Here is a 13,615-nt window from a genome sequence, read left to right as displayed (position 1 = left end):
CTTTAACATTACTAATTCAAACATGCTATTTTAAAATTTACAATTAAATTATTGAAGATATATAATTTTTTTAAGTAAAAAAAATTAAAACTTATATTAGTAATTATTTTCTGTAAAATTTAAATTTAAATTTCGATTATTAAATAAATAATGGGTAATTTAATAATCTATAAATTATAAAAAAATATTTACACTATAAAAAGAATACATTGAAAATTCTACCACTAACAGAATTATTATATATCGCTTCAGAATATCCAATATAATAAAAATAAAAAATAGAAATTTTGTGCACGATGTGTATGTATTACATCCATAAAAACATGCTAAAAAAATATCAAACATTTATAAACATTATATCATTATTTTGTACTAATATAATTTTCCTGTTAGTGATCAGTCCTATTTATATCATTACTATCTATCAAATCAGTTTCTTTTATCAATCTGTAATTAATAAATATTTACAAAACAACATTTTTCATTACATTTTAGATCTCTTAATGCGGATCAGTCACACTTATATCATTATCCTGCCTGTCAAATTAATTTTCTTCTTTAGTTAATAAATACTTGCAAATCATAGAAGTGTCTTGAGTTTAGTTCTTCTTGAAAAAAATATTCTGTTCAAGAAATCCACAATAAAAAAAATATCTATTCATTTTGAGACGATTTATGTACGTGATACTAAAATTTCACGTAATTTAATCAATGGATATGCTAATATATAAGCAAATATATCTGGGCAAATTGTTATTAATAAACTCGACTAAATGGAAAGTTAGTAAAAAGAGATAGATAGATGAACAACTTACTTCTCGTATTGTAAGTGTGTGGGACATCATTTGAATATTGACTTGAGATTGACTGGTGGGCAAGTTGTCTGTCGAACGTGATCTGGCCAAGGATCGAGATCCCGTCAAGACACTCTTACTCTTGAGAGCCATTTCCGTGCGTAGAAAGACCCCTGATATGTATGCTGAGGTGAGTCCGCGAATCTTAAAGGCGGTGTGTAAAAACTTGGCGGGTGTCACCTGAAAATTGATAAAATGTGACTTTTAATATTGTTCTTGCAAATTAACTTTGTAAGAATATACTTTGTAAAAAAATAATATTATACAATAAAATTGTCTAATATAAAAAGAGACACAAATATTATTTATATTTTCCTATTTGTGTATTTAAATAAAAATATTTTATTTTTAATAAAAGATGGAAAGAAGTTTACTGTATCTCGAATCAAATATCGATTAATATTAAAAAGCTGATATCCAGCAAAGAGTAGAGACATTTGAAACCAAGTTTAACATAGTTTTGCAAACCGACTTATTTGCAAAAAGAAAGCTATTATAAAGGGAGAAACGATTAAAATATTGAAAATACGAGTGCAGCAAATCACACGATAAATGATAAATGATAGATATTACTGATAAATACGATACATATTTTAGATTTTATTACTTACTGGTATTTGTCTACAAAACTTGGATAGAGCAGCATCTATGCCATTCCGCGAAATCTCATTCATCCATTCTGAACTCTGCGACTTAGAGTGTTGATAGAATAATGAAACTATAGCCATAGCAGCCCGATAGAAGACCTAAAAACAAAAATTTAATTTTTAATTATTTATGATTGTGTTAAGGTAATATATCTCTATAACAATTTAAAATTTTTTAAAAGTATATTAATGTATATGGAGAGAAGAATTTGCTGTGACAGTTTTTATTGAAATGATACAATTAATAATCTTAAGCATGTGAAAATATTAACGAAATAAATATTGCAGTTATTATTACGCAAAATATTTGTTATGAAATGTACTATATATTGTAGAATAATAATAGATTGACATTTCTGTGCATTTCAAAATTTGTAAAATAAAATGTTGCAATCTTTGGATCCATGACTGTGCATAATCACGTACATATTCGTAAAGAACAATTTTGTGCACAGTATATTATACATGGATGTTTGTAGATATTTTTATTAAACGCAAACATCTTTCTGCTGGCACCAAGTCAATCATCGAATTTAACATTTGTCCTATTCCTAGAATAAAAGTACATTGCACAGAATACATATAGCACGCGGTTCATCTTTATCTATCAGTTGGAGGAAAGCCAATTTTTCTCGTACTTTATATGTATACTAGATGGACGGTCTCACGTCAGGCGTTCCTCGTTTTGACTTGAATGCATAGTCAGAATTAATGTGAGGAATTTTCCGTTACTTCGAATAGAGTTTAAATCTCAGAAATTCTCGAAAGTTCTCAGAATTTTTCAATGATCAAATATATAATAGATTATTATAAATATTTTTAAAAAACTTATAACAGTTATTAAGACAGAGAGAGAGAAAGAGAGAGCAAAAAAGAGAAGAGGCAATAAAAAACCAAATATAAACTCACCTTAATGCCTTCGTGAAGAAAACAGTCCATAACCCTGACTAGATGTTGAAATGGAAGAAGTTGAAGAATCCACCAGATCCAGTCCATGTAGATTCTTTCTGCTCTTGAGCCGGAGCAATGCCTCGTTAAATGTGTAGCACCTGACTTCTTCAATTCAAAATTGTAAATTGAATAAATCATTTGATATGTCCATATATATTTATTAAAATATGTATATATAAAGGGAGCATACACACACACACACACACACACATATATATATATATATATATATATATATATATAATTGTGTGTGTGTGTGTGTGTGTGTGTGTGTGTAATCTATAGCTTTAATTTTAGGAACTCATTGTTACTTACAATATATTTTTTTGTGATCTGTTCTACCGTTTTCCACGTAACTTCGTAAAGCAGTTTAGTTTGTGTGATGAACATTTTCTCTTTGGCTGCTACCAAAGTGGCCATACAGTGATAACATTCCTCCTCTAGAAAATAATATTTCAAAAATAATATAAGTAGTGGTTGTTATTGGTAGTAAATAAGTAATCTTTTATTATATAATAAATTTATTTATATTTTAAGCCTCAACACATTGCATTAAAAGATGCGTCAAATTGTGAATAACCTATTAATGATTATTAATTAAAAGTAAATTAATAACTGACAAAAAAGTTTTCATAAGTAATTGCAATTAGTAATTAATCCATTCATAAGTAATTGCATATATTTCTATGTATAAATGTATAGATGTATCGCAGATTTATGCATGTATGTGCATATGTGTCTCTGTACAAGAAAAAACGAGTCATCATGTAAATATATAAATCGAAAATACAAAATAAAATTTTTCATGGCTTATATTTTTCCGGAAAAACTTTCAAGATTGAAAAATTAAGTCAAAGTTAAACATTCTTAAACCATATTTTTCTATCATCAATTAATAAAAAAATATGACCTGTTCAAACTGCGTAACTCACTTTGTATATACAGATTGCCCTCACTAAGTGCATTTTCTTTCAACTGCGGCTTCTTTGGCCAATTTTGAGTCGATTTTCCCTTACCGAAAAAAAAAGAAAATATATATTATTTCTCGCTTTGTACCGTAAATTCGTTTTGGCCGCAAATTCGCGATATTTTATTAGTAAAGCGAGAAATAATCACATTCTTATAACGTTTAATGTGTCAAGTTATTATTGACTTGTAGCGTAAACTTAATTTTTAACTCACCTGGCACAAAATGTAAGAGAAGTGCAGTTAATGGATAAAGGGATGGGCTGTACGTGATGTCAGGACAAGCATATCCTAGTACAGATACGATTCTATCCGCTACGTTTCTGCCCTTTATCGTTAAATTGTAAGATAAGCAATGTGTACTATCGACGAACGGTGGTAGCATGATTGACTTTTCTGGTAATTCTGCACAGAAAAATTATTTCAAATATTATATAAATGTCCAAGAACCTTGTACAAAGAAAATAAGTGTAATTAAAAATTATATATAAAAAAAGAGAAAATATTAAACATTTTTTTAGAATTTTTAAAAACATGTAATTAACATAACTTTTTCGTTGGATTGTGTACTATATAATTATAAGATATAAGAAGCTATGATGTGAAGCTGTATGTCTCTTAAATACATAATTATATAAAAGTTCAATAATACTTTTATAAACATATTTCTAAATTAAGGAACATTATAAATGTGCGATGAAGTAAAATTAACAATTCAGTCGCGTTGGAAATTATATAATATTATACAATATTCATTTGTCTCTTTACGATAAATAGTATAAAATCCAATCAACAAATATAAAATGAGAAAAAAGGTGAGTAAAAAAAAAAAAAAAAAAAAATTCTTAGCTAACCTGTTGTTCCAAAAACTTGGTTCACCATATCCCAGTAGAATCCGTTGAGCATATTCTTGCCTTGCGCGTGCTGATTGCAAAGTGCCGGCCAGAGTTGCGTCCTGATGCCGTTGTTGAGCGGCCAACCATTCTGCCGTATGATTAGCTTTACTTCCCGCTTTCTTGGCGGCTCAGCTTGTAGCAGCGCGTTCACCTCGCTGAAGGTTTTCAAGACTTGCTTCTTGTTGGTCGGCGACTCCGGCTGTATGACAATATTGCTGGTGTCGACGTGCGGCAGAAACGCGTCGTCGATGTTCGCCGCCTCCTCCTCGAGCACCGACAACGTTTTCGGGGGATTGTCCATCGGGGAGGCAGTCACTAACATCGCTCAACTACGGCGCGAATTTTCTCATGGCGGCCGTTCTGGCGATTTTCACGCTCCCACCTACTATTTACGTCAGGTCCTGGGAGGTTTCAATTTTCATCTGAAAGAAGAAAATTCGTATGAGTATATGTATCAAGACAATTATTTTTATAGTAGAAAATCCTTATGTGAATCAATAAGATAATTTGCTGATATAGTGATTCTTACAAATGATATAGTATTTCTTCGTTACAAGATTGTTGCTATTACGTTCTTTTTCAGCAACTGTCCTATAAATCTTGTCATTAATTCATCTCAACGAAAATAAGACAAGATCGAACGAGCATCGATAGTAACATTTTGTGAAATCAATTAATTTGACTCTTATGTTAATATTTTAAATAAAGTTTAGATAAACGAGTTCAATTTATTTACGATTTATTTATTAAATTGAAAAGGTAACTTCTAATAAGCGAAAAATTTGTATGATGAGAAAACACTATATTTGATCATCAATGTAAGAAAATAAAGTATACTTTTATTTGTGCGACATAACGTATAATCAAATTTTTATATCTTTTATTCTATATTTATATTCTTTGTATTTCTTTGTATTCTTTTTATATTCTTTATCGCTTCCTTTCTTGTATTGTACTTTCACATTTGTCATTTGGCTATAAACATGTTTAGGAAGATAATATTGTACGCATAATATTTATTTGAATTTTCAAAACAGATCTGTCTGAAATAGAAGAAAATATATTTAGCGTTATCACTTACGTATCACAAGTAAGAGTAACATATTTCATTTTTTGCATCTTAAAAGGAAATAGTACCAAATTATTTAACCTTAATCTGCATTGCAAACAACAATAAATATAATATTTTGTTTCTATTATTTTCTTCCCATAATTAATGATCTAATTTTAATTTGCAATTTTATCTGAAATTTCGATTCAAACTACTCAGAGAGATATGTATATATTTATCTCCCAAATGATTTAAGATGCAATTTCGGAGAAATTGCTCGATCAGAAGAGTTTTGTGTATTCTCAAGAATAATGAATATAAAATATTAAGTTTAAAAGACAAGAGTATCACGTTAACTCTTTCCTTTCGCGCGACAATTACGCAATACGGCTAAATACGGCTGAATAATAATGCATCCGATTGCAACATCGCCTAAAGCTCGTAAATTCGCACGAGTTCTTCGAGATAACGCTTTAACGCTTACTGTGCACATCTGTTGCTATCGTGTTGCAACAACAGCCTTCTCTTGGCGTTGTCTTCGCTCTCTCTCTCTCTCTCTCTCTCTCTCTCTCTCTCTCTCTCTCTCTTTCTCTCTTTCTCTCTTTCTATCTTTCTCGCGCGCAACTCATTTTACGACCAAAATCAATTGTCTCGTTGTAAGAGTGCCAGCGTAAACAAGCCTGGCGAATATGTATACAGTACGCCACACCACGTGCTCGCTTTTTTTACCGCATGAGTAATTCGGATTCGCGCGAGTACGCTGCTTGTCATATCTGCCTTAACATTTCACTAAATTCATATTCGTTTAATATTTCTAAATAATTATTCATGCTTTATATGACTGTGTTGCTTAAAAACAATTTAAACTACGTATACTATGTGTATTTCATATCGATTAATTTAATATGTAATATTGTTTAATTGTTAGTTTTATGTTTAAATTAGTCTTGTGCATATGTATGTACATATCATATATATTCATGTATATACATATATACAGCTGTCAGACATGACTCTGAGTCATGACGCAAGAATATTTATAGAGATGTTGCAGATATCAAAATTATGTTATTATCTCATTATTGCTTATTAAACAATTAGTATTACAAAGATAAATTGTGTTCGCTAAATTTATTATAATTTTTTCAGGAACAATGCAGTGAAATGGAAAGAAAAAAATTATTTTTTCAGTAGTATAAATATAAGAGAATTTAAAGAGAATATCTGTTTTTCTCAATTTGAAATACGAAGATACTTGCTTAAAAACACACTATTATAAAGAAATGTCGCAAAATAATTGTTGAAAATTATATAACAATAAGGAAAAAACTTTTTAATTTGCAAATAAAAAGAACTAAGAGAGATTTCGAGATTTTAGAAATTTTACAAAGTGAAAACATATGTCGAGCTTGGTAAAAAAATCTGTTTTTATTAAGAAAAAAAAGCGAGAATTATTTATGCATTATAGCATTATTATCTATATAAATTATATAACTCTTACGATATTCTAAATTATATTCTAGCAGCTATAAAATAAAACAATTAATAATACATTAATTACAAATTTTTAATTATTTCGTGTTGGGAAAGGCGACTGGATTACTGTGCTTTAAAAAAAAAAAAAAGCTTCCATCAGGCATTGACCTGTCATCAGACACGCGGACGGCAAGCGGAGACAATGAATATATAATATTAGCATATAATTAACGCAAGAAGGAGCTGTCGCTAATAATAAAACAGCTCAGCCAGATGCACGAGTGGCTATAATCTTGGTATACTTAACAGTTATTAATAAAAAGCGCGTGTTATCTTTCTGCCGCTAACATGCGTTCAGTGCTTATCAACACACCATGTGCTACTCATGAGATACACGGTAATATCCGCAAAGAGATTTTCTGTGGACAAAACTTTGCAATAGTTTTAATTATCCCAGAGAGAGAAAACTTTAATCAAATATTTTATATATTATATAACATATAAAATATTTAATCAATATATATATTTTTTTTTTCTCTGCGAGATAATATTTCAGATTAAGATAGCTTAATGCAACTGCAGAATAGTTATCGCGATTGATCAGAAATATTTTATTCTTTTCCTTTAAATAGTCGAAATATGAGGGGAATATCGAACATGATAAAATAATTCTCTCAAGAAAAAAATTAATGCTGATATCATTAAAGAGTCTGTAGTTGAGAGAGAAAAAGTAGGAATTTTCAGACACCTTGTATATATACAATACATGGAGACTTTTGCAAGGCAGTTGCTCTGCCATAGATAAATATTATTGCAAGTTCAGAGCGCTCGAACCACTTGATAGTATAAATACATCGCATCAAAGGCGGAGGCGAAAGTAAACGCGCACGCATTGCATTGTTAAATACGCAAAGCGAAACGGTATGCATTAAGTTTGCGTTTCTTTTTCCATGGTGATTACATCGTCATCTAAAGCTTTGTGAAGAAAAATACATGAAACCATAAGGCGTTACACTTGTTGGAAAAATGATAAAATTAATGATTTGTATCTCAAATCGTTGCCACCGTAGTGCCTAAGAAAATTTTATGGATAAAATTTCGCGATTTTTTTATACTTTCCAGTGCAATGCCCTTGTATATAGATCCTCGGTTTTTGAATTTAAAACTTCAGAAGAACATGATTGAAAACATGGAAAAGGATCGTTGATATACGAGAGAAAAACCAAACATACAGACACTAATACATGTGGCTCTCAACAAAAGACAGAAAGTGCCATAGTGTATTCTAACTATGAAAAGAATGTGTGCCGAGAACACACTAATGTCATCCACTTTACTCTTAACCACTTCCTCTTACGCTGCTCTTCGTTATTCTCCCACTATTTCACATTTCCCACGTGACCACGGTAGTAGAATGAAAATATGAAGTAGAGGGAGAGCATAAAATAAAAGGAGGACTGATTAAAAATAAAGTGGACAATATCGAGACTCGGTTCTATATAAACTGCACTTCAGACAACGAATGGATAAAGATATCGGACAAAAAGATTTTTAAAATTTAAATTTGTCTCATATAATAATTTATTAGTATTGTATAATGTGTATACGCATTGTTAGGATTATCAGAATAAAAAACTGTATAAAAAGCAGCTTGAAATTATTTTGCAAGGTTCTCTCGCTCCTTTTTAGACTCAAGATAAATATGTAAAAAAAAAAGACGTCGCGTATAATAAAATTAATAAGCAATTAAATTAAAAATGTAAATAAGAAATGATAAAAAAAAGAAATTGGAAAAATCCGAATAAAAAAAAGGCGCCCTTTTAGCCTATCGCAGTTTCTCCTATCACTGTACATCGCAAAAGAGCATCGAGTGAACCAAGTGATAAACCTCGAGCAGTAACGTGCTACCGACGATCCTCGCGCATGATTACGCAATGCCGCGTAATTTCAGCGTGCGAAATCCAAGCGGTCGGGATTCGGTTGCCGAGAAATTTTACAAGTGCCAAACCGCGTGCGCGCGTCTCGACATTTGACCTTGATTTCCGACAATTTCGCGAGGATTACCATTCTTCTCCGTGGATTTGTGCACGCTGAATAATTCATCAACGAACCAACGTAAGCGGAGCCTGGGCTCCGCTAACGAAATGTCACACGCAATTCGCGCTTAATTCCCCGAGGGTCACGTTACACGTGAACTCCACAAAAGAGATATTATTAATCTTTCCAGTACCCGGGATTTTTGAACAATAATTAGATAAAAGATGTTTTATACAAAAATCGCGTGAAATAAATGCAGTGAAAAGTTGCTCGGTGTTGAAGAATTTAAAACATGCAAAGAATTCAACCTCTCCTTCCTCCCTCTTTGTCTCTATCGTGTTATACTAGAATAACCGAAGAAAAAATATTCTCAACTTATTTTTTCACGTAAAGTCAAAGATCCCTTTTTTTATCGACTGATTCGATATAATTCATTCTATATATAATTAATGTAGATTAATGGTGCAATTGCACTGAGATTTCTTTGCAATGCTTGAGGACGTATTTTAACGTATAGTTAATTTGCATGGCTCAATTGCTTTATGCGTGCAAAGAATGAAAAGAATCGCGAAGTGTCCTTGTGAATGTACCATTGATAGTGGTTTTGTACACGAAATCATTCGCGAGATCGCGTAGACCGGTTAATCCATTATGAGTAACCAGACTTCAATCCGAATACCAATACAATTTTCATTTCTTTATAAATTTATCGAAGAAAGAGCGCGCAGAACGTTCAAGGTTATTTTTTACCTATAATAGAACATAATGTTGCTTGAGATATATTCGAAATATATCCGGACAAATACGAAACGAAATCTAATTCAAGCCAAAGAGATCCTCAGCTGGATTAATGTGTGTGGCGACTGTAGTGGTATAATAAGCCTATTAACAACATTATATAACAACCATCTTCTTGTTTTTCTAGTAGAGTATTTAAGATCGTTTGTCTTGTTGGTAACAATATGTATCGTTTATTCAATTTTTTTTAACGTACTTGATAATAAATTATATCACACACAACACATTGATAGATTTATGCATTTATTGCCCTATCAATAAAATTATATTTTCGATTCTATTATTTTAGAAAAAATTATGCGTTTGCTCGGTAAAATGCTGAAGTTAATTCAATATTTAATTTCTCCTTTTGCCAATTTTATTCCTATCAAAAGAAACTTTAAATGTAGTTAATAGAGCATACGTGTCGTTCAACATGTGACATACGTCAATATATGTAACTTCCCTTTATCTGCAATAAATCCACTTGACGAGTAGAACATGATAAATGCAAAACAATTTAATTTTGAATTTTAAGATCAAGACAAATTTTCTGCGGCATATTTTTTTTTTTTTAATATCTCCATCTCGAACGAGAAGCGAAGACTTCATCTGGGAAAATCACGACGCGTAATTTCTCTTGCAGTCTGTATCTGAAAGTGCTAAATGGCTATTATCAAACATCAAGAGCGTAAAACGACTCGTCAATGCTAAAGCAGCCCTAGTATCGTTCCTCTCTATATCTCTTTGTACTTATATATATAAACGAAAGTCCCTGAAATGAAAACTGCCTACTTCCGAGCAATAAAGACCAATGCCATAATCATCGTGATTTAACGACACTGGCACGGCTACCGTTCAGCAGGGTGTCACCGTATAAGTAAATGTTTTTGTAAAATAATATTTTCGTATCAAATTTCTTTTAATCTCGAAAAAACGTTGGGAAAAGAAAATCTACGTTACCTCCAAAACATCATCAATCAAGATAGATGGAACGCAATTTTTTTCCACGTATCGAGATACTTTTTCAACGTCAAAATGGGAGTCTACAAAATAAAGTTTCTCATTAAATATCGGATGCGTTTCCGAGAAAGTCGTTAAAAAAAATCTCAATCATTTTTGACGTGAATAAGTGCAATCTTCTGGATACGCGTGTGAAACTGCGCCGGTGTTAATTGACAATCGTCTCGCACTAGTGTAGGAAGATTAAATGGAGAACGCTTCTCACTTCCTCCGAAACATGGCTATGAGAAAATCGCGTAGGGCGGAGCTGCGCAGATCATCTAAAAGCACGATCAAGTTCGCACAGGGTGCCTGAACATCCCTTTCCTCTCTTTTCCTTATACGTTCTCTCTTTCTCTCCACCTCTCTAACGTCATTTCTACTTGCGAATAACTTGACCTAAAAGATTAATCGATATGAAACAGGTGTATGTGTGTGTGTGTGTGTGTGTGTGTGCGTGTGTGTGTGTGTGTGTGTGTGTGTGTGTATGTATACGTGTAGTCTAGAATAATTAATCGAATAACTAAATTTTGCAACCTTAAGTTTTTTGTACATTTTTATAATATTTGCGTCATTTTCTTTTTTATTATACAATATTTTGGGAAAATTATTTGTATAAAAAATATATATATTAAATAAATATAACGTATATAAAATATCAACTATAAAAAAAGTATAATAAATATTATTCCATATATTTCTATTGTATTCTCATTGTTTTTCTTTTTCTCTGAGAGAGAAGAAAAAACTTTAAAAATCTCAAAGACAAAAAGTCTTTGGGAAGAAAAAAAAAAAAAAAAAGAAAAGATGTTTTCATAATTTTTTAGAAAATGTAGAAGTTGAATGCCTTTTATGAATACATTGTGAAGCATGTAATAAAAATTCTTTCTTTCGGAATTGTCTGGATGGAGATATCCCACTATTTTTAGAAAGTTTTACAAATGTCCTTTGTGAATATTATTACACTTTGGAATGTACGGTCAAAATTCTTTATTTTGAAATTTTCTGGAAATATTCCAGTACTCAGCATTTTTTTTTTTTATTTCTCACTTCTGAATTGCATAAATTGCTGAAGACATTATGCGTACCTATCCATAACTTTACGCGATCACGTGATAAAGATATAGTAAGAGAGCACCACAAAAGAACTCATGTTTACACAAAAACAGCTGTTTCTAACCACAGAAACTATTAGAAGTCGTCTGTTACTAATTGCATTCTGAATGCAGAAAATACAAGACACATGTTTTAAAATAAACAACTATGCGTGAATATATCTTCCTTTTATTTTAAATACAAAGAATGTGTAACATAGTCGATAGAAATTAGGGAAGTTTAATAGGACTCATTGTCAGTTTTTTGCCAAGAATTTTTTGTGACTGTTAGAAAGATGAGGAAAGGAATTGAAACTGCTATAATTTTTCGGCGAGTTTTGAGTTTTCGTTACAAACACGTGAAAATGATTTTTATGTGGATCATTACTACTTATGATAGGATTTAGTTTGAAAAATTAAATTTGTTTTATTTATGTATTATAATCTATTTCCTTTAATTTCTAGGAAAAAAAGGAATAACTATTTGTAAGATCGTTCCTGTACAGTCGTTTAAATATAAAAAAATACAAGGATATGCAGAAAAATAAAACGTGCTTAAATATATATTAGTTTAAAAAAATAGATATATATTAGAATTTTATAAAAAAAGGAAAAGTTACGAGAGAAGAAAGTGTGATTGAAAAGAGCAAACGGCACTTATTATTTCATTTCATTCACAGAAGGTATAAGAAAATACAATTTAAACGGTCTAAAAACTAATATAAAAATAAAACAAGCACATATACCTATATACTCCTTTTGTAATAAATATTACAAGTATAAAAAGTATTGATAAAAATGCTAATATATAATAAAATGTCATTGATTGCAAGACAAATTCGATTTTCGCAAACAATTAAACTAAATTATATATCACATTCGCGACTGATAATACATTTAACAGAACTACCTATTACGTCATTATAATCTCTCGCGCGCGTGAAGCGATCGAAACTCGCGTCAAAAGTGTCGAGTACGAAAAGTGCAAGTAACAGATCGATTATTAACTCCGGTGAATATTTAATCGACATCTTTCGTTTCTGTCTTTCTCTAGATCGTAGTATCGAGCAAAATGTAAAATCTCTCGTGTCTTCAGTCGCACTCTTTTCGCACTTTGTCCCTCTCGTCTTTCCTTTACCGAACCTTAGGATATACAGACCGCACTTCGAATCTGCGAAAAACATGAAAGGATAAAGAAAAAAAAGGAAAAAAAAAGAAGAAGTAACGTAACGAGTAGAGCCAGAGTTATGATAATTCGGTTAATCACGATAAACGTTAAATAGCGCGACATATAATCGGGACGCGCTGAGGATAACTTACCGCCAGTCTAGGAATGTGCACGGTATCGGCGAAGCGGCCTTCCTCGATAAGCCCCGAGAAACACCAGCAGGGAGTTCCAATTCTCGCGTCCGAGCGTGGCATGCAAGCACGGTGGGCGCAGGGGCGGCGACAGACGGGGCTGCCGGCGCGGCAACGGATGGCGGAACGGTGCACCCAGGTGCACCCGTCCGCGCGACGGTGGACTGTCAACGTCGCACCGATGCCCTCGGCTATACTTCACCACCTATGTACGTATGTACGATACGTGCGACCCCACTGCTCTCGAGCACGGCATATCACGGCGAGCGCGCCTCGAGCCCCCGCACTACGAACTCGGATCTCCAGGAGGTGATGCCTTGCCCACGCGCGCCTTGTACACTCGCCCGAGATCCCTCTCGCTCTGAAAACCTAATCAGCTTTTTTTTCTCGCGCTTTATATGTATGTCGCTTCGCCGCGAGAATCACAACGATCCGACGACACAGAGGACAGAGCTCGATCTCACGTACGCTGGCGGTATATCCACGCACTATGTAGCACTACGTG

General features: G+C 32.3%; 1 protein-coding gene across 5 annotated transcripts in view; it reads right to left on the bottom strand.

Annotated features, from left to right (window-relative positions):
* Window positions 1-13,615, bottom strand: part of Sky (GTPase-activating protein skywalker) — a 23,218-nt gene extending 9,603 nt beyond the window's left edge. For 2 of the 5 annotated variants that reach the window (XM_072894984.1, XM_072894982.1), the window contains exons 1-7: window positions 13,072-13,614; window positions 4,273-4,736; window positions 3,635-3,823; window positions 2,768-2,892; window positions 2,411-2,557; window positions 1,466-1,600; window positions 816-1,034 (exon numbers count right to left, since the gene is read on the bottom strand). In XM_072894984.1, the coding sequence (XP_072751085.1) occupies window positions 816-1,034; window positions 1,466-1,600; window positions 2,411-2,557; window positions 2,768-2,892; window positions 3,635-3,823; window positions 4,273-4,636 (1,179 nt within the window). In that variant the 5' untranslated portion in view covers window positions 4,637-4,736; window positions 13,072-13,614. Of the gene's footprint in view, window positions 1-815; window positions 1,035-1,465; window positions 1,601-2,410; window positions 2,558-2,767; window positions 2,893-3,634; window positions 3,824-4,272; window positions 4,737-4,843; window positions 4,955-13,071 lie in introns of those variants that run through there. The other 3 variants (XM_072894986.1, XM_072894985.1, XM_072894983.1) reach the window with 3 other exon arrangements.

This window comes from Anoplolepis gracilipes, chromosome 6 (assembly GCF_047496725.1).
Source record: "Anoplolepis gracilipes chromosome 6, ASM4749672v1, whole genome shotgun sequence".
NCBI lineage: Eukaryota > Metazoa > Arthropoda > Insecta > Hymenoptera > Formicidae > Anoplolepis > Anoplolepis gracilipes.
Note: the sequence above shows the minus strand (reverse complement) of the source record. Positions and strands in the feature narration are given on the sequence as shown.